Here is a 27,342-nt window from a genome sequence, read left to right as displayed (position 1 = left end):
CTGCTTCCTGCGGCCCGCCTGAGCCGGCCTTGCTCCGGGCAGGAAGGAGGGCCCCGAGCAGAGCGTGGGATCCAGAGCAGGCCCACCCGGTCCAGCCCACTGTTCAGTACCAGCTCGGCCTCCAGCCTGCAGGTCAGGATTGGATTCTAGTTTTATTTATTGTCATTTGTGAACTCAAACCACCACAACACAACACACATCTGGGGAAAGAAACGAAAGCTGGGGAGGAAAGAGGGGCTTGCAAACGCCCCCCTGCCCTGATCTTCTCCTCCCACCTCTCCTCTGCTCCTTTGTCAGAATCACAAAACCCTAAAGGTTGTTCCACTTGGGAAGGCAGAGGATAGGTACATTTCCGCGGCCCCGAAATGCCTCTTTTATGGCGCTGTTTGTCTCCCTGCGCTGGATTCTGAATGGGGCCGAACAAAACAGCAGCGCGGAGCTGGCTAGACGTCTGGGCTTAATTGTTTTATGGTTTAAATAAGGTGGACACTCTTTCCTTTGAAATCGGATTATAGGAATGTTTTGTCTATGGTCCACGGAGAACAGGACCTCACTGGCTGGGAGGGAGAGGTGGAGAGAGCGCGCGCGTGAGAGAGAGGGATGGGCTACAAACCATGGGGCAAAGAGCCGGGAGAAGTCAGAATCCCACCCCAAAGTCCTGCAGGCGGCAGCGGAATAGACGGTGCGGAGCCAGCGGCAGGGTAAGAGGAGCGAGGAGTTTAGGGTGCGCGCCGCGGGCAGGCGGTCGCGGGAGCTTCGGGGCGTGCATCTGCGTGCGCGGAGGTGTTCCGAGGCCAGAAATGCGCCTGAACGCGGGGGAAATCGCGGCAGTTCCTTTTCACAGTGTCTCTTAATGCGGGAAGGGAGGGTGACAGAAAGAAAATAGTGTGAAACCTTTGACAAGGTTTATTTCGAGAATTTAGAAAACAAAAGAGAAGCGGTCCGGAGGGAAATCCCTTCCGGGGACCCCTCTCACGCGCACCCATTTGGAAACTCCTTCCTCCCACCTCCCACCTTTGGGTCAAGCCTGGGGACCTGCTTGCTCTAGCTGTTGGCTTTTTCCCGGCCGGACTGCATTGGAGCAAGTGGACGCGAGGTGGCGCTGTTGCTCAATGTTAGAGGCGGCGGCGGTGCCCCCGGCCGGCCTGGCCGCACTGACGTTTGAGGCCCAGCCCCGAGGAGCAGCGACAAGAAGGCCCGGCGCCCCGGCCCAGCCCGGCCCCTCTGGCTCTGAGCAAATCAATCCTCTCACCTGTGAGGTGTAAATAAATCGAGAGTGGCGGCGGGAGATGGGCCCTCGCTCTGGCAGCAGACTCGGGAATCTCAGGAGGGCGGGCGCCGAAAATAATCGCTTTGCGGAGGAGATAAGCACGAAGCAGGCAGCGCGTAATTAACACGAAAAGGCAGAATGACCCGGACAAACGACCATAAATCCGTGGTACCTAAGAGGGCGGTGGAGGCCTCGGGGCGAGGGACAGAGACGCCCCAGCAAGGATGGCTGCTTGCGGTTCCTTTATATCCAGGCTCCCGGAGAGAAATCAACCAGATACGCGTAAAAGAAAAAAACAATCAAATGAACGAAAGAAAGAAAAGGCGAGGGACGCCCCCCCTCCACCCCGAAAGGGGAAACCAAGTCCAACCAGGGATTTCGGGACTGGTGGGCTCTCGGAGCAGACGGTGCTGGCAGCACACTCGGGACAGTCACATTCCAGGACACAAAGGCCCGGAAGACTAGTTCTGTGGCAGGGTTTTCGCTGGACCATAAAGTGTCGAGATATCCCCCCAGCCCCTAAAAGATAAGGCGCAGGCCCCAGAGCGGATCTGGCCTGCCCAGCCTCCTCTTTCCCGGGGGGGGGGGGGGAAGAGAAAGTATTTATGACGGTCCCCAGTGACCTAGAAGCTGGGAGCCCAGAGTCTGTCTCGTTCAGCTCAGTAGCCACAGAACAGGCTCAGAAAAGGCAGGGCCAGAACCAAGCCTGCAGCGTGCTCTGGTAGTGGAGGAGACCTCTGTCATGCCCTCTACTGCCATGGACCCTGGGGAGGCCTGCAGCCCTGGCACGGCCCTCCGCTGACCCTCCCCCCTCCTGCTGCTCCAGGGCCAGAGTTCTGGGTGTCACAGAGTTTGGGCGGTCCCTAAGTCAGATGGGGGTAGGTTCTTCCAAATTCAGGGGATCCTGGAAGCGTCTCTTGCTGGGGCACCGGTGACTCTCCTTTGGGAATTTGGCTGACAGTGGCCATTTCCTAAGCAATTATTTAGATACAAAAGGGGGAAGCTCATTCTCTCTACACCATCCTCCCCTGCACTTTCATTTCTTCCTCCATCCCCAAAGCTGGGCTCTGGATGGGGAAGAAAAAGATCTGGTTTTCTAACCGCCTCCTTCCTCATCCAACCCTGAAACCCCAGGATGTGGAAGGAAAATAGGTAGCAATTTTTTTTCATAATGCAAAGAGCTAAAGATGCATGTGTGTTTATCAGGTCTTATTTTCATATGTGCCTAGATGTGCATGTGTGTGCACAGTGTCTGTGAGGTGACAGGGGTGCTTCCCGGCATGGCATGCGTGATAGCTGAGTGAGCATGCATTTGATGTTTTTCAGAATGGAAGGTAGCACATACAATATGTGTGGGTCCCGAGTATGGCCCCGCGTTGCCCTGTGTATGACAACCTCACACACTGTGGAGGGGGAGGACCGGAAAAATCATTCTTATTGCTCTTCTTCATTCACCTGCACACAGCACACATATCCACAGCTCTCTGACTTTCTCCCTTTTCTCTGTCTGGGTTAAGTCCACATAATTGTACATGTTTATGTCCAGGAAAGGGTGCTGATGGAATAAGGTTCCTTTATCCATTAGAATTAACTTGAATTTACCCAGTCTTGGGGATGGGGGAAGCCCCCCAGAGAAAGTGTGGGTAAATATTTAAAGAGTGTCTGTTGACAGTTCCCATCCACATCCTGACCTGGGCAGCCTGCCTGGGGAAGTGTAGGGGGGGTGTGGTGAAGCCAGGGGGCCCCTCCTAGCCAAACTGGCATTTCCTATGGGGTTAGGGTATGTGGGGACAGCTAAGAGGCCTGCTTTTAGTCTCCTCCAACCCAGATACAAGGGGTCTCCTAAGAAGAAACCTCCTGGATCAGCCCAGCCAGAAGCCAGGGACCCACCAGCTGCCCTCTCCTTCTCTGTCCCCACCGGCAGCTTTGCTCTCCAGCAAGCTCGTGGCTATTGCCGGGGCTTCCTGCCTCAGGCAGGAGCTGGTGTCTGAAGGGTCAGTGCAGCCCTGACTGGGTATATGGAGTGCCCCCTGCCTCTGGCCCTCTCCACTACCCACAGCAGGCAGGCAGGCAAGAAAATCTTAAGGATCTAAGGAAGACAGGACAGCTTCCCACCCTGGGGAGGGGCAAGAGCCATGGAGGGTTCTGATGCCTGAAGTGTTTGGGGATATGATGCGCTTGTGCTTGTTCCTCCTCAGAGTCCCCAGACTTAAGGACCCCCCTGGGGAGCCCATCTTTGGGGGTTAGGGGAGCAACTGTTTCTTGTTGGCATTCAACCCCTCGGGGGTCTTATACCTGTTGAGGTAACCTGAGTTGACCTGCTGGCTCAGGTATCTCTCTCTCTCTCTGTCTCTCTCTGAGAGGAAGGAAAAGAGAAGGGGGGAGAGGCACCTTCAAATCTGAATGCGCACCTTGGAAAAGCTGGCCCTAGTCATTAGCTAGGGCTGGCTCACCACCCCCCCGACATACCACACCCCCATCCCTCCCCCTTCCTCCCCTGCCCTTCTTCCAGGTCCCCCCCCAGCCCTGAACCCCTCTACCACCCTCCCGCCATCCCTCCCTTTCTTCTCTCTCTCTCTCTCTCTCTCTCTCTCTCCCTCTCTCCCTCTCTCTCTCTCCCTCTCTCCCTCTCTCTCTCTCCCTCTCTCCCTCTCTCTCTCTCCCTCTCTCCCTCTCTCCCTCTCGCCTGTCTTCATGTCGTGGATTGATGAACGCGAATCGCGTGTAAGCGCCGCCACCGCCGGGAGTCTGAGGAATTGAGGAATTCGCCTGGGCTGTTAAAGGAAAGAGCTAAGTGCGAGAGCGCGAGCTCTACCTACCGACAGTGAAGAGAGCCGCGCCGCCGCCGCCGCCGCCGCCGCCGCCCGCTCGCCCGCCGCCGCCCGCGCCCAGCCCGGGAGCTGCGCCGCCCCGCCGGCACCCAGGCGCCCCCCACCTGCCCAGCCCGGCCCGCCGCCCCGGGGAGCCGGCCGGCCTGGGGATCGCTCCCGGGGGGAGGGCAGTTTCGGGGTCCCGGGCGGGGGAGTCGGGAGCCAGAGGGGAGAGGGCGGCGGGTTTTCATGTGCCCAGCATGAGCTCCTACTTCGTCAACCCCCTGTTCTCCAAGTACAAAGGCGGCGAGTCCCTGGAGCCGGCCTATTACGACTGCCGCTTCCCGCAGAGCGTGGGCCGGAGCCATGCGCTGGTGTACGGGCCCGGCGGCTCGGCGCCCGGCTTCCAGCACGCCTCGCACCACGTCCAAGACTTCTTCCACCACGGCACCTCGGGCATCTCCAACTCGGGCTACCAGCAGAACCCGTGCTCGCTGAGCTGCCACGGAGACGCCTCCAAATTCTATGGCTACGAGGCGCTCCCCAGACAGTCCCTTTATGGGGCTCAGCAAGAGGCGAGCGTGGTGCAATATCCCGACTGTAAATCCTCCGCCAACACTAACAGTAGCGAAGGACAAGGCCACTTAAATCAAAACTCGTCTCCCAGCCTCATGTTTCCATGGATGAGACCCCACGGTGAGAAGCCTTTTCTCTTTCCCCCTTGGTCTCCCGCGCTCCGGGGTCTTCCCCCGCCCCTTGCCTCCTTTATGTCTGCCCTCGCTTTACCTCCTGGCTTGGGGCTCTCTCGGGCCCCACCCCCGGGCGTGAGTGGGTTTCTGGAGGTTGGGAGGTTCAGCTGGGGGTGGGGCACGGAGCTCGCCTGGGAGATTTGGGGGGTTGGGGTGAAGGTGGGGGAAAAGGTGGTGTCTGGGTGCAAAGGGTTAAAAAGAACGTTTTCTTCAGTTCTGTCAGTCAGTCAGTCTGTCTGTCTGTCTCTCTCTCCCCTCCACCCCTCTCTGTCTCTCCCTCTCACCATCTCTAGTCAAAGTTGGGGAGGTGGCTGGGAAGGGGCCGGGGACCCTGAGGTTATCAGCCTTTGGAGCAAGCCAGTTTCTCCATAAGGCAGACAGCCTCAGTCCAGGACAGTGGCCAGGCTGTCTTGGGGTGAAGGGAGACCCCTGCTTCCCTTCCCTAGCTGGATCAGAGGGTGGCGGGACCCCAAGGACAGGTGCTCTGCCTGTCTGGGGCACCCACCACCTCCTCTCAGAGAGCTAACCTTAGGGCCACTACCCCAACTTTGCTTTACTTCCCTCAGTTGGAGAGAAGAGAGAGAGAGCCAGGGAGAAGAAAAAAGAGTCCCGGAAAGGATTGGAGGCCATGCAGATTAGAGAGCTCTGAGGTCTGGGGGACCCTCGCCAAGCTATCCCCAATCAAAGGCTTGCAGGGTCTCCCTGAGACCCTCAGGGCAGCTCAGGTCATGAGCCCCTCCAAGGGTGGCCCCTCAGAGCCCAGTTTCGAAGTAAAAGGGGACGCGAGAAGGCGACAAGTTCCAGTGGGGATGGCCCGTGATTTATTTGCTGGTCTCCAGTTAGCAATCAGGCCAAGCAGTGACACATTCCAGGAGATCAATTATTTTTCTTCTGGAAAAGCATTAGGCAGAGAGATCCGAGGAAGGGCAGTGAACAGAGCCCCACTTCTTCACCCCCAGCCCTTATGCCTTCCTTTTGGAAACAGACTCTGTCCCCAGCCCTGCTCACCCAATGCCCCTCTGCACTTGTGAACAAAGCTGCAAGGGCCAGTTTTCTGGGACTGCAGGCCTGGGGAGACTCTACAGTGCCCCCCTGGCCTCTCTGCCAGCCCCTACTTTCCAGACAGACCCCAGTCCCTGCCCCCCCACCTCCCAAGGTGAAGCCAAACCAAAACAAACCCCCAAACTTTCCTGCCCTTGCCTGATTTCCACTCTTGCCTTTTCTGGAGGAGGGAGGGGAACTGGGCAGACCACAGGGGGGACTTCAGGGGAGGAAGAGTGACAGGGGAAAGCCAGGCCCCCACCCAAACATAACCAGACTGGGCTTCTGTTCTGTCCAGCTCCGGGGCGGCGCAGCGGAAGGCAAACTTACAGCCGGTATCAGACCTTGGAACTAGAAAAGGAGTTTCTCTTTAATCCTTATTTGACACGAAAGCGCCGGATTGAAGTCTCTCACGCCCTGGGACTGACTGAGAGACAAGTGAAGATCTGGTTCCAGAACCGAAGGATGAAGTGGAAAAAGGAGAACAACAAGGATAAACTGCCGGGAGCCCGAGACGAGGAGAAGGTGGAGGAAGAAGGAAATGAGGAAGAGGAGAAAGAAGAGGAGGAAAAGGAAGAAAACAAGGACTGAGCAAAAAAGAGAGGACCCCCCCCTTTAGCAACTCCCTTGAAGTTTTGTTTTATGGTAGCGGATAAATTGAGAAGTTTACGACTGTCATTTGCTTTTATAGAGAATAGAATGACACTCAAAACCCCAACTACCTGTCAGATACTTGCAGCTCGGGTTTTATTACCTTTGGACTTACCCGGATCTTTATTTGTTTGGGGACTGGAGGGGGGAGACCGAGACACAGCGAAAAGTTCTCTGTCTCAGTCGTTGCCCCAACACACACACTTGTCCGTCCCCCCCCACTTCTTAGTCCTGCCTGGATTTTAAGGTCTGAGACCTGGCGTCTTTGCCCTTTCTCCCGGCCCCGTCTTGCCACCCTGCCACCTCCCTGCTTCTCTGGTATTTATTTTAGAGGGGAACCCCCTCAAACTGCAGAAGAAGACTCGTGGCGGCTTTGTTTTCAAGCTAGGATTAGTGTATTAGATTGACTTTTTTTTTCCCCCCAAAGGACAGAAGATTGAAGGAAGGAAGGAAAAGAAAGGGAAGATGTTCAAAGACACTATTTAAATGATAACGAGGAATATCCCCTCCTCCTCCCTGGGGCTCCCCGCTTAGAAAGACTCCCTTGACTTTCTCTAGGAACCTGATGGAAACCTGAAGCAGATGGGGGTCTCCCCCTCCCCCTCCCTTTCCACGGGTAGATAGGAGCCTGCAGCCACCCGCTAAGATCCTACCTAGCCATCCCATGGTCACTCGGGCCCATGCCTTCCTCCCCTTTCCTGTCTAATTTCTGTTGTTGGGCCCAGCTTCCTCTGAGCTGCATTGGTGAGCGCTCAGAAATCACCATAATCATGAAAATAATACTAATACTACTACTACTAATAATAATAGTGATAATAAATCTTTAACATACTACCTAAAGGGAACCTGCAATAACCTTGAACAAAATAAAAGAGAGAAATTTTTAAAAATCCTAATATGGGAGAAAAAAAGAGAAAAAAATTAAAATAAAAAAAAGAAAGAAACCTCCAACGTACTTTATCACTACCTATAGGAAGAAATCCCGCTTTGAGAGTATTTGTAATGCAGTTTTGTTGTCGTTTGTTGCTGCTTATTTCAATAAGAAAAACCCAACAACTGAGACTGCCTAGCCCGCCGGTCCTGTGCGCTTTTATTGTGCTTCTAACCCCAGTAGAGTAGAACTAAATTGCACTGAATGTATAGTTAACTCTGTCTTGAATTCTCTGTTTATGCAATGTGCTCGAGAGAAAAAAAAACGTTAAAATATATCTATAATAATAATTTTTCGTCATTTGTCTTTATGTCCAGCTATGAATGTAGATTTTGTGTCCCAGCAGCCCTGTTTCTGGTCCAAGTACTTTGTATTGTATACGTGAGTCATAATTAAAAAAAAGAGGAGAAAAATAGTTGAAGCTGCAATGACTGACTTGTTTGTTCCCCGGCACCCCCCTTCTCTACCCCCTCCCCGCCTTATGCTTCTTTTTCAACACTCTGGTAAAGGTTTCCTCCACTGATTTGACTTGGGGTTGGGAGCACTCACGTGGAGAGGAACAGGCTGGACTGGGAGGGCAGGTGAAAGGGGGGAGGTGAAGAAGAGGAGGAGGAGGAAGATGCTCTTGGGAGAACCTTGGCTCCAAACAAAGTGGGTTTCTGGATGCCAGGATCCCAATGGGAAGAAAGCATATTCTCCCCACTTATCCCTCTTCTTCTTCCTCGTCCTGGGCTGGGCCCAGACCAAAACTCTGCCCCTGTGCCCCTCCGGCAACTAGGCCTTTTTCTTCCAGGGGCTGGGGCTGAGGATGAGGATGAGGCAGTGGGGTACTTTCTGATCTCCACATGCCCCTCATGGCCAACCCTTGGTACTCAGCACCCAGCACTAGACCATGAACAGGGTGGGAAGGATGTGAGGCTCAAGGCAGTCTGGAGGGCTTGGCTGGAAGAAGCCTGAGTGTGGGGGGTAGGAAGCTTAAGCCCAGGGGAGAGGAGAGCAGGAGAAGGTGAGTGGACTGGCATGCCAACAGCATATGCTCCCACAGTCTGAGCTGCGAATGTGGCCAGCACAGAGCCGTCGCTGTCACCTAGGCGGCTTGCATTTACTCCAACCTCTGTTCTGGCTGTTTCAAGCCCACTGCTGGCTTCACCTTGGCAGTTGGGCAGCCTGCCCTGCCCTTATAATGTGGGTCAATTGGCCTGGGTTGTGGGGTGCTGCTGAGTGTATAGTCCCCCACCCCAGCCACAGCAGGGTAAGGACAGTCTTCATTGGACTCCTCATTCCCCAAAATAAAGGGTTAAAGGCTAAGGGACTCAGGGGGGCAAGGTGTCTCTCACTCCTCCCTGGAGGGTCCTAGACAGAGAAATCTGTTTATGCCAGTAAGATCCTGGTCAAATAATACCAAATTCCAGAGATACAAGTCATCTGATTCAGTCATGAGAAGGGGAGAGGGGAGGGGAAGGGATCTTCTGGTCTTAAAAACCAGACCCCCAAAGACTGAAATATTTTTGAGGCCAGATCCCTCTCTCTGTCTCTCTCTGTCTCTGTTCCCTGGTCAATGATTTTCCCAGACTTAGGCCCAGGTCGACTCTAGTTTTGTGTAATTTCACCCGCATCTGGGTGCCTGGCCCCCACTCAAAGTGGTCCTGAACACAGGATTGGATCAGGCGTCATTAATGGGGGACTCCTGCGGCCCCAGCGAGGCTGCCGATTGGGAGCGCAGGCAGCAGGCAGCCGGGAACAGCTTTGAGCAGCTCTGGGGGAAATGTTTCGGAACCTGGGGTCCCTGCTGCCAGGCGCGGGGTATCCAGGTAACCCCGTCTGCTGCGGGAAACACCGGCAACCCGCCGGGGAGGCCTGAAAAGAGAGCATTTCGCTCCGACCTCAGGCCTTCCCACAGGCGTCCAGACTCCGAGGGCTGGCGAGGGCCGTTTCATTTTTAAATGTGGACTTCTGATTGCTATTAATACAAATCGCTGGCCCGGTAGCCGAGTGGGTTGACCCTACACTCAGTGGCTTTGAAGAACCTCGCCGAATTTGCCCCACACCCAATGTCCCATTCAACCCCGGCCGCGCAGTGCCGGTGGCCCCAAGCCCGGTGTCGGAGGGCTGGGTGCGTCTGGCACCCGGCATCGCTTGAGATGCGAAGCATCGGTTGGGCCAGACCAAGAGAGCTCCAGCCGCCCCCTCTTGCAGCACCCGACCCCCCAACCCTGGTGCCCACCGCCTCTGTTTTCTCGTTTGGAGAGAAAAGGAGGCAAAACCCGTTTTATGGGGGAAGTTAATTGCAAGCGGGTTGCACTCTCTTTAGAAACCCGTCCTCCCAAATGCTCCCGCCGTCCCATTACCGGAATGGGGACCATTCGGCTGCAGCAGATAGGACTTTCTCCCATTCTTTACTTGTTTATTAGCCAATCAAAGTGGCTTCCGAAAGCTATTTGTGATTTGTGAAAAATAGTATCTTTCAAACTGCTAAGTTGAAGCATCTCGCTCATTTCGCCTTACATTTATTATTCTAATCCCAACCGTAGAGAAGGGATAATGCAGCTATTAAGTTGGGGGGCAAATTCGTTTCTCTGGCATTTTTGAAAATTCTCGGCATTTTCTCTCCCTCCCCACTTCACTGCAGAGGCCAAGGGAGTAGCGGGCCTGCAGGGGATCTGGGGGGTGAGGGAGGTAGTGAGTGCCCTAACCCCAGCCTCAGCTTCCCTAAATGAGATGCTCCAGTGGCCGCGTGTTGGCTAGAGAGAGTCACCCCGCCCTAGTTAAAGCGAACTCAGGACAGGTTACGCCACAGACTAGAAGTAAAACTTCCGGTGAACTGCCCGCAGGGCTGCCCCATTCTCCCCTCGCCCCATTGTGAAAAGCTGGGCCAGCGCCTCCTTGTCGTAATTTTTAACTACCTGTTATAAAATTTATGGGTGGGTTTGTAAAAGGAACGAGGTCTCTGCATCCGGCTGAGGGAACTGTTCTCTTACTGTGGAGGAAGTTTGGGGAGGGGATGAGGGACCCCCTGTTGGTTGGGGTGGGGGCACCCAGCCACGGAAGTCCCCATGCCAGCTTAATTTGGGACCAAGGGAAGAACTTTACACCTTCAAATTTCCAGCTGGTGGAGAAAGTGGCTGGGTTGCGACTGGTTGGCAAATAGTCTCTATGGGGGAATTTATTCTGGGCTCCCCCACGCTGGATTAATTGCCAAAATCAGGGGTCTGGAGTCTCGGGTGCTCGGTGTTTAGCATGGAAGGTGGAATTTAGGGAAGAATTGGTTATTTTTTCAGAGCCTCCAAGGTGTGTCCCAGCTGCCCAGATACTAGAATTTTTCTGAAAAAGGCAGGCGGGTGTGGGCCACCTGATAAGACAAAAAAGGCTTCACATGACCATGCACCCAAAGGAAAAAGAAGTGGGAGCCAAGATCGTGGGCCTTTATTTTATTTTTAATTCTAGAAAGATTAGGAGGAAGCTGCCATCTGAACCTAGGAACTGAGGAGACCTGACACTAGGGATGGTCTTGGGGGAAAATGTCATTCGTTTTCTCTGAGAAGGGAACCTGGGGAGGACGGGCGCTTTGGGGGTTCTAGAGGCTGCCCCCCTTTCCCATCCCTCCTGCTGCCTCCGTAGGACTGCCCAGGACCGGTCTCAACCCTCTCTGCTCTTCAGACCGTGGCCAGGTCAGGCTTGGTTATGAGGCCTCCAGCCGCCTGCCCCTCCCGTTCCCAGCTGGGGTGGAGTGGTGGGGGGGGGCTTCCCGGACGCCCCATTGGGAAGGATGTTGTTCTCTTCCTAGAAAAAACAGGGGTAGGGAGGGAGCAGGGGTAGGGAGTGAATCCCTTCTCAGTCCCTTCACGCCGCCGCCGGCACTGCCCCAATGCCACAAACCTTTGCAAAGCTTTGGTTCTGCCAGAGCCAGCCTTAATACCCCATTTATTAAGGAAAATATGTAAAATTCGGTATGGCAAAGGGAGGCAGCCGACTCAGCGGCCAGAATCCTTCCTTCTCTCCTGTCAAGTCCCCCCGTTGCCCTTTCCGCGCTAGCCAGGAGCAGCCCGGCCCGTGGGGACTGGGCGGTGGGTGGGGGTGGGGTGGGGGTCTGGGGATGCTCCCTCTGCGAGAGAATTGGGTAAACATGGCGACCGTGGCGCCCATTTGCACACGCTACACAAATGCATCGCATTCCCGGTTGTTTGCAGAAAATTTACAGCTGAGTAATAAAAGTTTACGATCGACTCACAAGTTGGATTGGCCACAAGAAGTCATGTGGATTCCATCCATGAACGTGAACTTTTTATTGTGGTTTGTCCGTTCGGAGCGCTCCGCAGAACAGTCCTCCCTGTAAGAGCCTAACCATTGCCAGGGAAACCTGCGCTGGGCGCTCCCTTCATTACCAGTATTTTTTTAAAATTAATCTGATTAATAATTATTTTCTCCCCTCATTTAATTTCTTTCCTCCCAGATGGAGTTGCTGGAAGCTGGAAGCACCTGGGGAGGGGGGTGGGGGGAGAGGCAGGAGCAGAGGGCACCCCTCTCTCCCTTCCCGACCCTCTAGCCCCCCAAGGGGCAGGAGGAATGCGGGAGCAGTTGAGATAGGGAGCTGCAGCTGCCTCTGCCCCTCCCCTCTCCCAGGCTCTCCCTCCTGCCTCCTTCTCGCAACTCTGTTTCAAATTTATTTGGCTTTTTGATTATTGGGACTACTCTTTTTTATTTTTAAATTTATATAAAGTATATATATGTATGTGGAGCTGAAGCAGTCTCGGCAGCGGCACAGAATGAGGGAAGACGAGAAAGAGAGAGAGTGGGAGAGAGAGGCAGAGAGAGAGAGAGGGAGAGGGAGAGTGACAGCAGCGCCCGGTAAGTGTTTCCTTATTGGTTCAAATATGTAACTAATGGTCCGTAACTGGGTGGCGGTTTCAAGATAAGGACAGCAGCGGCTTGTCTTGGTTAGAGAGGAGAGGGGGCTGGCGAGAGGGTGAGAGGGTGGGCGCGTGGGCAATTATGGGGGGGGGGAAGGGGAGGGAGGAGAAGAAATTGGGTTAAATTGGAATATGGTAGTGGGCAAGTGTGTTGTCCTTATGTCACTATGCGCTGAAATTGGGGGTCGGGGGGGGCAGAGGACTGCACCGGTGGGGCTCAAGGCCTGGGTCTAGTGCGCGGACCATGTCCCTCCGTTTTATAGATCTGCAGCCTCTTGGCTAATGGGACTGGGACAGAGGGGGCCCGGAGCTCAATCTCCAGGGCAGGAGAGAGAACGTGTAGGCTGTAACGATTGCTCCCTGAGCAGAGTCAGCCCCCCAACCCCCAAACAAACTTTCCAGCGCCCCCTCCCTGCTCCGCAGCCCCCTCCCTGTCTCCGGGAGAGCGCGACCGCTAGAGCTCACACATGCGCAGTGCGGGCCCAGGGCCGGGCAGATGAGCAGGAAGAGAGCGCAGCTAGGCGGGCGGCTGGGCCTGTTAATTGGCAATTAGTGGGGAGGCTGGTGGCTGGTGCGCGTCGGCGGAGGGGAGAGCGTCTGCCCGCCCCTGCTCCCACCCCCACTCGAGCGGATGGAAAGATGGGAGGTGCTCTGCACTGCGGGTGGACGGGTGGGGGTGGGGCTGGGGCTGGGGGACTCGGTACTCGGTACTCAAAAGCCATCTTGTGCTTGGAGAAAAGGGGCCAATCTGCCTTCTCTCCCCGCGGCCCGGAGTCCCCCACCCCCAGCCGCCGCCACCCCACCCAGGATACCCACTGGGCTGCTTCATCCGCGTCGCCTGGCTGCTCTGGGCTGGGATCTGCCCTGTCTGGGGCGGAGGTGGGAATTGGGGAGGCCCCAGGATGGGTGGGGACAGGACCAGGCCTCGCTGGCGGGGTCTCCTGGGTGAGAGGAGACAGTGAGGACTCAAGGCACGGCTGGCTCATGGGATAGGGACGTCAGAATTGGGCGGCCTGGAGGGTCCCGGGCGCTCGGGAGCTTCTTAATAATTGGTGCTAATGGTGTGTTGTATAGTCTTAACCCAACACACATGGTTTCATAACACAGTGGCTTAATTTCTTCCAAATGTACGTAGCCCTGAATGTGTTGCAGCTTGATATACGACCCCGCCCTGCTCCCTGGCCTGGGTCCGAGGCGGCACCTATATGTGTGAGCTTCTGTTTATAAAGGGCGGTGATGCACACACAATCGCTTACACACCCAGGCAGACACACCCCCGAGCTGGGGGAGGGGGGTGCATATTCCTGGAGAGATCCGAGAGTCTGGGGGCCAGAGTCCCCTCCAGTCCGAGCCAAGAGCACCCCCCCATCCTCTTCCAACCGCGCAACTGGGCTTCTCCGCCAAGCCCGAGTGGGGGAGGGGATCACTCCTCGATTTCCTGTTTAAACCCCGACCGGTCGCCTGGGGGGGAAGGGGTGAATAACCTGTTTTTATCAAATTCTTAAAAATATAATTCGACTGCATTCAAATCAAACCCCTTGGGCCCGAGTTGACGGTGAATCTTCCCTCCCCTACCCCCATAATCCCCTTCCCTTCCTCTCCTGCCCCCCCAAAATTCCCCTTTCGCAGCCGACATAAAGGCCTCGGAGGTATTCTCCCGGGGGAAGAAATGGCATTTTCTCTCCCCCTTCCACCCCCCCACCCCCAGTAGGACTTGTGTGTGTCGGCAGAGGCGTCTGCCGAGGGGCTAATTTCGCGTTCCTTGTTTACGATCGAGAAAAGCGCCTTGGCTCTTCCCAAATGGGCCCAGCCCGCCGCCTGCTCCGGCGGCCGCGCGCTCTCCCGCCGCTTCGGCGCGGCCCAGGGTCTGACGCCCCGGGGAGCCAGGCTGCGGCCGCCGAGGCCCCGAGTCCGTGCGACCTGCAAAGGGCAAGGGGAGTACAGTGGCCAGTGGAGGGGCCCCGGAAGCCTGAAAATGGGAGCCTTTCTCCTGGCGTACTGTGGGAACCGCCGATCGGTGAGGCCTCTATTTCTCTTTCGCTGTATTTTGTCTGCCCCCACCCCTGCAGATGGCCGCACTGATTTGCGGGGGGACGGGGGGAGTATGGACAAGTCTCCTTTGTTCACCCCTGAGGACAACAGTTTCTGGAGAAGGCCTCTCAGGCCAGTAGGGGTTCACCTGGAATACTAGAGGGCCCCCCTTCCTTTGGAGGGGTGGGCCTGGGCAAGGCTGGGGTATTCCCCTCGGCCTACAGGGATCTAACCGAACGTGACTGGTGAGACTTCAGCGTGCTAGGGTTCGTGGTTGTCGGGTTAACAGCACCGTCCTGAAATGTCCTTATATTTTTATCAGTTGATTTTCTGTCCCTTCCTGGCTAGGGTCCTGCAGGCCCTCACTCCCTTCACCCCTAGACTCCTCCTCAGGACACAGAGAGATGCAGAGACAGCATAGCAACAGTGACTGGCCCTGGTTTTCTGTGTTCTAGTCTGGCCAGGGGAAAAAACCCAGCCCCAAATGCCAGTCCCTTCCTTCCCTCCTTACTTTCGATTTTCTTTCCCTTCTCTCTTTCCCTCGATGGTGCTCAAACTGAAACACAAGAGGAGCCACGCTTGGCAACCCTCAGCCTCCTTGCAGGCCAGATTCCCTGTAGACAAGGTCCTTAGAGAGGGAGAGCACTGCTGTGATTGTCTAATAATAGCCAGGGCAGCTGAGAATAGCATCAGGCTCAAGGACTCTGCACACCCAGAACTAAGGCTGGACAGAAGCCCTGAATCCGTGGGTCAGGGTCTGGTGACACTCCCTGGAGCCCAGGGCCCCCAGCAGTCTCCTCTGAGCCCACTCTTTTGGGCGCTTCAGGCCTGCCCCTTACGGGGCTTTGTCAGTCCTGCCACGGGCTGTATTTCATGCGCCAGCTCCTAGCTAAGGAAAAATGGGCAAAGCAAACCCTTTCTCTCCCTGGTCTGACAGTTGTGATGCCCACGAAGAACGAGACCTTGTTTGGAGAAGGCGGCCTTGTTGGGTTGGCTGTTGTGTTCCGAAACCAGGCTTGGTAGCTTTATACATTTATTAGATAGAGGCTGAAATGTACAGGCGCAGACTTATGCATGAATATATACAGACTCGTATTTCCTCAATGGTTAATTGTATATAACCATACCTATATTCACTCAAACACCATTTTATGTGCATGCGAAATTTTGTTAGCCCTCACTAGATGGGCATGGGCTCAAGGAGGCACTGGGTGCCCTCTGTGCGTGCTCTGCTGAAAATGTGTTCGTGCTGGAATCGGAGTATGTGGGTGTCAGTCACCAAGGGATGCCACAAAGGCTTTCTCAGACCTTATTGCCTTCGCTGTCCAAGTAGCTGGGCTGGGGAAAGACTGACTCCCTTCTGCTTTCTCTCCACACCTCCCTGCAATCTTGCCCAGCTCAGGACCGTTTTAGCAGGGGAAGCCGGTTGTGTTGAAAGTGAGTTTGGTGGGAAACTTTCATGGGTGAGGTAGGCCTGTGAGCAGTTCTGAGCAGTCGCTGGGCCCTGGTGCTTGAAGCCTTGCTGAGGTGGCGGAGGGAATTGGAGTGCTTAATAAGGTGGCCTCTGGGCGGTGGTCTGGGGCGGCTGCCAGCTAGGGTGCCTGGAGAGGCCGCGGCTGGGGTGGGGGGGAAGCCAGCCAGACGGGTAGGGGTGTGGTGAGCATCTCTCCCCCGCCCCTGCTCGCCCTGGCCGCTCACGGGGCCCCAGCTTTGCCTGTGTCATCTGTGGGGCAGATTAGGGGCTCTCTAAATTCTCCAAATACCCAGATCTGGTTACCGGTGGTACTTTATTTTAATCCTCTCTGCTACCTAAACTGGGGAGATGGCTGATGGGGCAGAAGAAGCTGGGTCTGACCGCCTGCAGGCTTAAAGCACCGAGTGTGGGCCAGGGCTGGGAATTAACCAGCCTTCTTTCTCTCTTCTGGGCCCAGGGAAAGACAGAATGGGGTGGGGAGTATAAATGTCCATTAAAATGCCCAGGAAAGAAAGTAAGGACGGGAGAGGGGCTGGTGGGTGTTTTTCCTCCACTCCCTAGGTGATCAGGTTTTTCCCCAGAATCTCCTGTCCAGACTTGCTGCGGGTCCCCGAGGCGTGCAGCTCTCTCCCACCTTCTCTCCACCGGCACCAAGGGCGGCCTTGAGCTTTTAGGCCTGGGCGGCCCCCGGGTGCCAGGGTGACATTACCCCCAAAGTGTGCTGCTCACCCGGCCTCTGCCACGGCGCCGCAGCCGCCCCTGTTTATTGTGTCTGTGAGTTGTTTACTTGTTTTGTCTGCTGCCACCCTGCGTCAGAAACCCGCCAAACCAGCAAACTCACCCAGGAGAACAAAGTACAGCGCTATCCTGAACTCCCTCCCCTTTCCGGCACCCCGCTCCGCCATTACCACCTCCCTCACTCTCCCTTTCCAAGGGGAGGAAGCAGAAATCGTCCTAAAATAGGGCAGCTGTTTATAGGGTGGGGGGAATTATGGGGACACCATTAACCTCCGGGTGTCCTGGTGGTGGAGAGACAGAACAGCCTCCAGCTTTTCTTCCTTCCCCCTGGCAACCGCTTCGTTAAGGGGGCCACACTCATTGAGAAAGCTGAGTCCCCCTCACCTCACTCCTTTCTGCAGGAGTTTTCCCTGAGACATAGGTTGTTGGGTTTTTAAATCAGGGTAATGTTGGCGGATTCATAAAGCTAGATAAAGCATGTCGCTCTCCCCTCACCCTCCCTTCTCCTCAGCTCCCCAAAATAGCAGTGAATTTAAGCAAATCCTACAAAATTAAATTGCCCCTTCACTAAAGATCCTATAAATCTCCAATCCCACCAGGTGTAGAGTTGGAGAGGCCGCTGTTCGCCTCTAATTTTGCTCCTGGCTATCAAATCTGAAAGAGTATCACCGAAGTAAGTAATATTCTAGTTTCTGAAATTAATTTCCCCCCTCCCCATCTCTCTCCCTCTTTTCGCCAGTGCAGATTAAATGGTTCTTTTAGGTCTGCAAACAATAAAGGATAAAATTATTTATAGGGAAATGAGGATGATGTTTCATTGTTGGCTTATTGTTCTAGAACATAATAAAATTTTATTTTCAAGTGGGAAAACTTAGACCAGGGGAAGAAGGGGAAAGCGAGAGAGAAAGTGAGGGGAGGCGGAGAACCACACACAGAACCTAGCCGTACATAACTTTTATGACATTTACAATTTCCTCATGACAACTCGCTGTGACGTCATAAATGCCTTGTTCTTGAACTTCACAGTTTTCATAAACCTCCAAAACGGGTCCAAACAGTGCTCAGTGTGGAGGGGTATAAGAGAAGCCAGGAAGTTGGGGATCCTTTGTCCTTATTCTGGGGGCCAAAAATATTCTGAATATTCTGGATTTTCATTTTCCCTCCTGGGCCGAGCACGGCTACTTGCTTTCCCTCCCTGAAATGTCACTCAGGGTCTGAGTTCCCTCCCCATTCCCAGTGGGGATGAGATACTATGTCCGAAGTCTTTCTGTATGCCCCCACCTCAGCTAATATTCAGCTGCTTGGGACAGAGGTGGGAGGCTTGGGGGCCAGGCCCCCAAAGCCAAAAATGATTTCTTCCAGAGGGAGCTGAAAGGGGCTCAGGGCTGAGTGTTATGGGACAGAGATGCTGAGGACCTATTTTACTTTTTAACCTTCAGCCAGAGAAGTGAATTGAGAAGCCAAACAAATGCCGGTGTGGGAGTTTGTGTCTGCTAATGGTAGCAGCATTGAGTGGAGTGGTGATAAGGAAAGGTCAGGCAGAAATCTGGACAGAGAGAGGGAAAAGAGAAAATATGATGTGAGTTAGCAGCGTCCCTCCAGGTACCTTTCTTCTCTGTTTAATTGCAAATAAAGCAAAAGCAGCTTGGGCAGCTTCTCAACCTCTCAGCTCAAAAGCCCAGGCCTCTGAGGTGTTTGGGGCAGTTCTCAGGCACTTGACATGCCCCCATCTGGCCTTTTCCTCCTTCCCCGCTCCCTGCTGACCCCCAACTCCATTCAGCTAGCCAGGCTGGGCCCTGTCCCCAGAATATCAGCACCCCCAAATGGGATCCATTTCTAGATTGGGTGCGTCAGATTTCACTTTTCTCCAAGTGTTTCCACGCCTGAACTTTGAAAGACGAAATAGCATTCTTTTTTGCAATGCAATGTGTGTATGGGGAGGTATGAGCTCAGACAATTTCCCCACTGGATCTTTGAGAAGCTGGGGGCTCCTTGCATCAGCTATGCTTTGGTATCCCCAAGCAGACCCAGTTCCCCGTGTTCAGGTTATCTGGCAGACTAGGAAACTCTGCAATCCTTTTACTCCGGATTCTGTGGAGATCAAAGGAGCTCGTACACAAAACACTAGGCATTTGGAGTAGGATTTATTTTTTTTTAATTTTTAAATTAAAAAAAATCCAATCATAAGTCAGTCGGGCCAACTGAGCAGTCACTCTAGAACAGCAAAGCCTTAACCAAACAGTGCTATTGTGAGGTGAGCTGAACAATTATTGAAACTCAGCTTTCTCTGCAAGAGGGATTTCAGCCTTCGCGCAGTGGCACAAAAGGGACCAGTGGGGCAATAGCTCCTCTCCCGCCCTGGAAGTCGAGGATTGAGGGGGTGGGTCGGCAGCTATAGTGGCTTCCAGGCAGCCAGGCACTCAGGCCGAGTGCTGAGTCCTGCGGCTCCAGTGCCCACGTCCCTGAGCAGCCTCCAGAGGCGCCGAGCTGTAGTTGGTGGCGCCGGCAGCCAGGAATGGAGTGTGTGTATCTGTGTGCGAGGCTGGGTGAGTCACAGACATCGGTGCAGAGTTGGGGGATCTGGGGAGAGAGAGAAGACTGGCAGAATACAACTAAGCAGGACCTCTGGAGAAGATTGTCCCCAAATAAAAATTCCAGATCTCATCCCTCTCACTTCAGATACCCTTACCCAAGAAATTAATATATTTCCCAGAGCAGAGTGGAAAGCAAAGGCAAGCAAGATGAGGCCTGTCCATGAACCCCTCCAGGGCCAGCGTCCAGTCCCAGCCACCCTCTCCCCAGTTCAGAGCTACACAGGCCCCCAGCCTGGAGCGGGGTAGGGCTGCAGTAGGAGCCCTATACTTGCCCTGGGAAACCCTCAAGTGCCCAGCCTCCAATGCAACTTTGGGGACTCCAGACCAATGACTGCCCCCCACTCAGGCCCAGGGCACCTACAGTAAGTTCTCTCCTATAACTAGCGCTCATGAAAAGCATGTGTTTTGGATGGGGGGGTGGTGGCTGAAACAGGGAGCGGGCAACTTTCCGCCTTTACTCCTTTTCTGTGTTTTTGGAATTCTGTTTTTGAATCCACTAATTTCACCTCTGAAAGCGAACCGCTCTTTCTGCCAAACCCCCTGATGCCTGATTCCAGAGGCCGAAAGGGGCAGACCAAGTCGGAGACCTATGGGCCTGATGGGGGGGTGTTCTCTGATTTCTCTAGGCTTGTTTTATAGAAACAAAGAACAAGTTCTCGCCCCTCCTTCCCAGGACTTGTGCATATTTACAGAGCTCAACTGCAGTTTTAATAAAACATCTGTTCTTGCTTCTGCTGATGAGTTTCCATAATTGTTTTCAGACAAATTTAACAGGAAAATATAAATATATTCAGAAAAACCCAAGTCCCAGCTTTCCCCCCATAGACAGATGTTCTTTCGCCAAAAAAATAAAATTATCATGAAATGAAAAAAGGAAAATATAATCCAATGGAGGGAAGATCCGGCTCATCTGACCTGCTCTCCCCCCTTGGAGCGAATCCTTCCAGCAAATTTCAGCTGCATAATTAAAGATCCAACTGAAAGAAGAAGGCTTCATTCCTCAGGAATGAAAGGTGATGGGGGAAGAGTGTGTTGGAAATTAACTTTGCCGAAAGTCTTTAAGCAGTAGGGGAATTTATTTGTATTTCTGCTTCCCCTTCTCCCCCCGTCCAGCATTTCTGCCTCTTTCCCCCAGCAGCTGGTTCCTGTTCATTATAAATCGGTGAGACCTTTCAGTCTCTGCCCTCTGTTTAGGGACGTAATAAAACACTTAACTTTCCGGGGCTGAGACTTACATTCTGTTCCTCAGGTCGCCCACCCCCGCGCCCACCACTTTTAGGCCCTAAAGGAGACTCTCCCTAACTTTGGGGCCCCTTTCCCCTCCAGACTTGGTTTAGGAGGGGCTCAAGGAAACCCAGGCATCCTTGCTGGGGAGCTGCAGCACGTTTCCCCAGAAGCCCCTTCTTTCTTTCAAGGTTCTTCCTTCCCCCACCCACCCATGAAAGAGATTTTAAAATACGTAGAAAATAACACTCATTGAAAGCGAAACCTCATTAAGACAGCCTATCTTCCATCATTCAATTTGTTGTACATTGCAACAATTTAATATCTTGAAGGAAATATCACTGACATGATTTATCCCTCTAGCAATCTCTCTGAAAAGGAGGTGGGGGTGGGGAGGGAATTTACTCTCTCTTCCGGCCTCTTTTACGTGTTACACTGCTACCCTTAGAACAGAATTGAGGATGGGAACTCTGAGAGCGGCTAATTGTATCCAGGGGTGCACTGACTTGCTCCTTAGTTCAGCCCCCTCGGTCTTCCACCCCTTCCCCAGTTCTCTCTCTCCCTCTCCCTCTTGCCCTCCAGGGGGCCTGGAGCCCCAGCCAGCTGTTGGAAACCACTGCCCAGGCATGCCACGAATTCAATTCGAGGACAGCTGGATTCTAGAGCGAAAAGCAGCTCACGCTGGTGTCTGTTTGTGTACCTGCCATGGCACCCCAAAATGAGACAACTCATCTAAAAATTTCTTCCTCAATTTAAGAATCCTCCTCTACGCTTCACCTTCATCTCCTTGGGGAGAGGAAAGTATGGTCCAAGAGGGGGAACCTTAATAACTATAGGGGCCTTCCCCCTGCCCTTCTAAATACCAACACATTTCCCTCCTTTCTGAAGGACTGGGGCTGTATTTTTAAAAGTCAACACAAATTGTCTCGCAGGAAGACTCTTCCATCCCGTAACGAGGTTCATGTATTAACTAACATGTCTCCATCAGCTCCTACACAGTCTGCTTTTGGGTTCGAAACTTTATTTTTCCCCCCTAGTGACACTCCAGGGAAACCTTAACGTTACAGAAGATGAATAAACGAGTTTTTTTCCCAGCGTAGTCCCGTTTATGGCTTTATTGCTACCCATTGATTACTCCGCTTTGTTACACAGAAGGAAAAGATCATAAAATCCGGAGACATCCGGGTTCTTGTTATAGCCAGTTTCCCCCCGCACCACCAAAAAATGGTGAGGCGAAAATATGAGCTTCCACTGCTCCCTTCGCTTGCCCCCACTGACCCCCTCTTTGTCAACTCAAAGCATTTTCAGCCTACGTTACGATATCAAAATAAGTTTGGATTAATCAGGGGAAAAAAGAAAAGAACATCTGCACACCTTCCTCTGTTTCTGTTTGCCCACTGCGGCTCCCTCAGAAGCCTCGGACACAGCCGCCTTTTCCTAACCTTCTCTTCCTTTTTCTTAGCCCCCAGGTGGGAAGAAAATGGAGGTAGGGGGCTGCTGAGAGGCCCGGCCCCACTAGGTGTGGCCGGCCCTTTGGTGAGAGCACCCCGGAAAACCTTGGCTAGAATCTCCAAGCCCCAGAGCTCAGGTCCAGGGGCACCTCCCTTGGCAGGACAGAGAGTCCGAGGGAGCAGGGGCTTCTGACCTGGGCAGGGGCTTTGAGCCTGCAAGACACTCACTGTCCATCAGAACCCCGCCGGCCTTCTCTTTCTGGCTGGATCCTATGTGAATTACCCCAACGGCCCTGGCTGGCTCTAAATCATAAATTCTCACCAACATAAACAGGAGTTGATGTGTCTAGAAAGACTCTCAGAGTTCTTTCTTCTTCCTTTCTTCCTTTTTTTTCTCTCTCTCCCACCGTTTACTTTTTTCTCTTCCTTTCCTATTTATTTTTAAAATAAATCTTCCCTTTTAGGCAAAAATGCTTCAAGAGTTCCCCCCAAAAGGGATCCTGAGGAGGAGGTAGATGGGGGGCTAGGAGGAAGAGGAAGCAGATGCATGGCTACTTTGCACACCTCAGCTCTGCCACTGCACCCTGAAGTCTCACTCTTCCCTCTTTAGACTTAGGGACTCCCCACAGGCTCCCTCCACCCCAGACTCTCCTTCCTCTGAGCACCATGTTTTATGCAATTTCTTTCCACTTTTGATTTTTTTAAAAAAATTATTGGGAAAAGTATAGTGGTTTAATGATGTGGACTCACTCCATGGAGTATCAAACCAGGATTTCCTGTAGGATTTCTGGGGATCTCCCTGAGCTGGGAGGGAGTTCCTCCCATGGAGAAATCAAGATGTAATTTTAGAAGGGGGCAGATATAAAAGATGAAATCAGATTGAAAATACAGGGATTTCTCCAGCCCTGGCTGTGGCTACAGCACAGCAAAGTTAGCTGGTGCTGAGAGATTTCCTGGGAGTGCAGCTCTCCTTTTCTGGGCCCCAAGGCCCTGGTCGGGGACATTCACCCTTCCTTCACCTTCAAACCAGTTCCCTTACATATATATTTTTAAAAGAAATCCAAGTCTTACTTTCAAAGCACACACTTAGTCTCAACTAGGGAATCAACAGAAGCAGAAGCGATTTTTTTCCCCCTTCTTGACATCTGGCTTGCGATTGGCTGGGAGGGGGTCAGCTGACTTTGTCATTTTGTCTGTCCTGGATTGGAGCCGTCCCTATAACCATCTAGTTCCGAGTACAAACTGGAGACAGAAATAAATATTAAAGAAATCATAGCCCGACCAGGTAAAGGCAAAGGGATGAATTCCTACTTCACTAACCCTTCCTTATCCTGCCACCTCGCCGGGGGCCAGGACGTCCTCCCCAACGTCGCCCTCAATTCCACCGCCTATGATCCAGTGAGGCATTTCTCGACCTATGGAGCGGCCGTTGCCCAGAACCGGATCTACTCGACTCCCTTTTATTCGCCACAGGAGAATGTCGTGTTCAGTTCCAGCCGAGGGCCGTATGACTATGGATCTAATTCCTTTTACCAGGAGAAAGACATGCTCTCAAACTGCAGACAAAACACCTTAGGACATAACACACAGACCTCAATTGCTCAGGATTTTAGTTCTGAGCAGGGCAGGACTGCGCCCCAGGACCAGAAAGCCAGTATCCAGATTTACCCCTGGATGCAGCGAATGAATTCGCACAGTGGTGAGTTTTACAGCTCCGAGATATAAATTAAATAAACTGAACTGGCTTTATGACCGGCTTCCCTAGAAGAACGGGCGGAGAGAGTTTTTTATGGCCCCATAAAAACAATCACGCTCGTCTCCTCGCCGACGCCGAGACAGGGCCCCCTCTTCTGCCCCCTTTGCTCGCCTCCCGCTTGCTCGCAGGGGCCTGGCCCCCTCGGCCCCTGACGGATTGGAGGGCTCCAAGGCGAACTGAGGGGGCAGGAACAGGGCAGGGGATGAGGGGAGGGGGTGGGGAGCCCCCCAAAGTCGAGTCAGGCTGAGGAGAAGGGAGGGGGAGAGGAGGGGACAGAGAAGTGGGGAGAAGTTTCCAAGGAGCTAGGGCGCTTGGGGAGATGGGGGAACCCAGTCGTTCAGAAATGGGGCCCCATCCCCCGTGTTTGGGATTTTTCAAAAATCAGCTTTTAGATTTGCAGCTTTCTGCCTGGTTCTGTCCCCCACCCTACCCCCACCTTTCTTTGGGACCCACCTACCAACCTGGCGGTGGGGAGGCTGAATGAATTTGGGATCCTGGCTGTAGTACCCCCAGTGGGGGTGGAGACAGGGCAGAGAGGAGAAGCCTGGAGCCCGAGGGGGCCCGTGAGTTGCTGGCCAAGTTGGGAGGGTCAGGGCTGTGCTAGGCTAAATAGTCTGCGGAGGGTGCCTTGCTGATTGTTTTTAGTGTGTTTTGTGCCCGGATCTCTAGGGGTCGGCTATGGAGCGGACCGGAGGCGCGGTCGCCAGATCTACTCGCGGTACCAGACCCTGGAACTGGAGAAGGAATTTCACTTCAACCGCTACCTAACGCGGCGCCGGCGCATCGAGATCGCCAACGCGCTCTGCCTGACCGAGCGACAGATCAAAATCTGGTTCCAGAACCGCCGGATGAAGTGGAAAAAAGAGTCTAATCTCACGTCCACGCTCTCAGGGGGCGGCGGAGGGGCCGCGGTCGACAGCCTGGGCGGAAAAGAGGAAAAGCGGGAAGAGACAGAAGAGGAGAAGCAGAAAGAGTGACCAGGACTGTCCCTGCCACCCCTCTCTCTCCTGCTCCCTCGCTCCCCGCAACTCCCTTCTAATCACACACTCTGTATTTATCACTGGCACAATTGATGTTTGGACTTCCTGAGACAAAATTAGGGAGTCAAATATGGACCTGAAAAGTCAGCTCTGGACCCCCTCCCTCACCGCACAGACTCTTTCACAAGGCGCCTCCTCCTCTCCTGCTCCCTCGCTAGCTCGTTCTCGGCTCGTCTGCAGGCCCCTTCCCTCGCCCAGGCCTTGGGGCTCGTGCCTGAACCTCGCTTCAGACTCCACAGATCTCCCTCCAAACGAGGACTTGGCCTCCCACCCTCTCGGCGCCCCCCACCCCCGCCCCCGCGCAGAGAGCCGGCTCCCGGGCCCGGGGGCCTCTGCTCCCAGGCCTCAGGGCCCGGCGTGGCAGCCGGGGAGGGCGAGAGGCCCAAGTAGGGTGCGTGGTGGTCCCACAGCAACCCCCAGGGCCTGCCCGCAGCCCCCGCCCGGCCCCTCTGCCCCAGCAAATGCCCAGCCCAGGCGAATTGTATTTAAAGAATCCTGGGGATCATTATGGCATATTACAAACTGTGACCATATCTGTGTGAATATTTTTAGCTGTATTTGTGGTCTCTGTATTTATATTTATGTTTAGCACCGTCCGTGTTCCAATCCCATCTTAAAAAGGAAAAAAAAAACAAAAGAGGGAAAAGTACAAAAAGAGAAAAAATAGTGAATGACGTTTGTTTAGCCGGTAGGAGAAAAATAATAAATTAAAAAAATCCCGTCGTGTTACCCTCCTGTATAAATCCGACCTCTGGATCCGTTCTCGAATATTTAATAAAACTGATACTATTTTTAAAAGTTTATATCGGGATTTCTGTTAATTCGCTCGCCTTCCGGCCTTGGGGTGAAACTTGGAGCAGGCTCCGAGCGCTCTCGTGTCTGCCCGCCGCCTGCGAGCCCCCGGCCCCCTGCACGCGCCTCGCCCGGCCCGGCGCTGAGCCCTGCCTCCCGGTTCTCCCGGGGATCGCGCTGGTGGCTGGGAGGCCTCTCCGGGTTCCCCACATAGAGCAACGCCCTCGCCCCGCAAAAAGGGCCGCACGGGGTTTCGCTGGGGGTAGAGTGGGAGCCCGGGTTGGTCGGAGTGGTCTCCGGCCCCACACAGGCCTTTCTTCCTGCCTTTGGTAGTCTGGGGTCCTCGGCTTCTGAACCCCGGGCCCCAAAGGCCAGAAAGGACGCATTATCCAGGCCCCAGGTCACCCCCGCCCACTCCCCGGAGCGAGGAGGGAGGCGCCGCCGGAAGCCAGCAGGGCAGCCCCCGGCCCGCGCCAGGCCGACTCTTGCGAAACGTGGCGGAGGCGGAGAACCGAGGGAAAGAGGAGACCGCGGGACCCGAGCCCTTCGGCAGAGATTGAGCGATTCAAGGACATCTCGGAAAAGAAAGCCTGGAAACTGAGCTCTCGCCTGCTCTGGGACTCCTGACGTGGCCGGGACCAAATTCCTTCCTCCTTACAGCGCCAGCCCCAGTCTGGTTCCTTACTCTTTCTTCTCCCCTCAAACTAGGCCAGTGAGGAGCGCAGCCAGACCCTAGCCCTTCCCCAGCTCAGGCCTTCTCTCCTAAGCCCAGCCAGAGAAACCTGAGTGGACCTAGGGGGTGAGGTAGTGAGGGGGTCTCCCAGAGGGAAAAAATCCGCCAGTTTTCCAGACCTTCCAGATCCCCCGCCAGCGCCCCTTCCAGCGCCTCTGCCAGCGGGGGCGGGAGGGGGGCTTCTGGCCGGGGCGGATATTTCCTGGGGAGAGACAGTCAGGAAAGAATAAGACTTGGGGCTAGGGGAGGGGGGATGTAAAGGGGCCGAATGGCTGCGGAGCCCTTGGTCACAGGATGTGAAGGTGGCCCAGGCGCCTGCCCTGCCTACCCCCCATCCCCCCACCCCCAGCTAGATCCTTTTGGACACCTCCAGATAGCTCAGAAATTGCTCTCCTGTGGACCTTCTGAACCCAGGTCCCTGGAAAGCCTGGTCCAGAGGCCTTTCCTCCAAAGGGCACAAAACAGGCCTTTTCCTCTGCCCTGCTCATATAATATTTGTGGAAGCTTGAATCTTGCTTCTCCATGCCCTCAATTAACATCTGTTTTCCATCCAAAATACCTGGCATGGGTACCACACCAGGGTCATACCCAGGGATGCAGAGCAGTCCTCCAGTTCATTGTGTCTGGTTCTTTACCCACCCAGCTAGCCATCCACCCACTCATACAATTGAAAATTGCCTTGTTGCTACTCTGGGGTCCCTGGCATGAGGAGGAGGCCTACTCATCTTCCCCTGGCTCCTCACCTCCAGGCTCATCCCAGAGTCCCCAGCACTCTCAGTCCCATGAGCCCCCTATCTAGTTCTGCCCACCCGGGACCCCTCCTCCTGGGCATCCTGCCTCCCTCTGCAGAGGCTGGGTTCACTTTCTCAGGCTGACAGGCACCTTCTCAGCAGTATTAGGGCCCTGGGGCCTCAAAGGAAAGGGACCTCGACCCTTGGTTTAGAGAACCTGAGATAAGGCCCCTCCGGCCTGGGTAGGGGCTCTCCTACCGCAATCCCCTTCCCTCAGCCATTTGAACATTGAAAGGCCCCGGGGTTGGGGAGGATGGGGGCCATCGTTACCCAAGAAAACCCCGAAAAAACAGAAAACAAAAAACCAAAAAACAAAACAAACCCTCTATGCATCCTAGTGAAGCCTCATTTCCCCTTAA

The 27,342-nt window shown here is 54.1% G+C and overlaps 2 protein-coding genes and 1 long non-coding RNA gene across 14 annotated transcripts in view; 2 read left to right on the top strand and 1 right to left on the bottom strand.

Moving 5' to 3' along the window:
- LOC132499439 (homeobox protein Hox-C6) overlaps nt 1-27,342 on the top strand; it is a 64,348-nt gene that overhangs the window by 14,799 nt on the left and 22,207 nt on the right. The window contains exons 1-3 of one of the 11 annotated variants that reach the window (XR_009533849.1): nt 11,756-12,297; nt 17,202-17,275; nt 23,225-23,315. The exons of 4 other annotated variants lie outside the window; for them this stretch is intronic. Coding sequence is in view for 4 of the 7 variants with exons in the window: in XM_060114092.1 (XP_059970075.1) it covers nt 23,171-23,570; nt 24,297-24,604 (708 nt within the window). In the remaining 3 variants the exon portion in view is untranslated. Of the gene's footprint in view, nt 1-11,755; nt 12,298-12,567; nt 14,377-17,201; nt 17,276-17,299; nt 23,571-24,296; nt 25,471-27,342 lie in introns of those variants that run through there. 6 more of the 11 variants (XM_060114095.1, XM_060114094.1, XR_009533848.1 and 3 more) reach the window with 6 other exon arrangements.
- Nucleotides 140-4,147, bottom strand: LOC132499442 (uncharacterized). 2 transcript variants are annotated; one of them, XR_009533851.1, is made up of 5 exons: nt 4,090-4,147; nt 3,566-3,626; nt 1,443-1,524; nt 1,253-1,351; nt 140-849 (listed from the first exon to the last, which is right to left on the bottom strand). It is a non-coding gene; the product is annotated as an uncharacterized LOC132499442 (long non-coding RNA). The 2 variants fall into 2 exon arrangements; XR_009533850.1 differs by having other exon boundaries at nt 1,253-1,524.
- HOXC8 (homeobox C8) lies at nt 4,179-7,873 on the top strand. The gene is made up of 2 exons (XM_060114099.1): nt 4,179-4,776; nt 6,169-7,873. Exons 1-2 carry the CDS (start codon nt 4,341-4,343, stop codon nt 6,459-6,461), a joined length of 729 nt encoding a protein of 242 aa, XP_059970082.1. The 5' UTR covers nt 4,179-4,340; the 3' UTR covers nt 6,462-7,873.

This window comes from Mesoplodon densirostris, chromosome 11 (assembly GCF_025265405.1).
Source record: "Mesoplodon densirostris isolate mMesDen1 chromosome 11, mMesDen1 primary haplotype, whole genome shotgun sequence".
Classification (NCBI taxonomy): domain Eukaryota; kingdom Metazoa; phylum Chordata; class Mammalia; order Artiodactyla; family Ziphiidae; genus Mesoplodon; species Mesoplodon densirostris.
The sequence above is the reverse complement of the archived record's forward strand: the minus strand, read 5'-3'. Positions and strand labels throughout refer to the sequence as shown.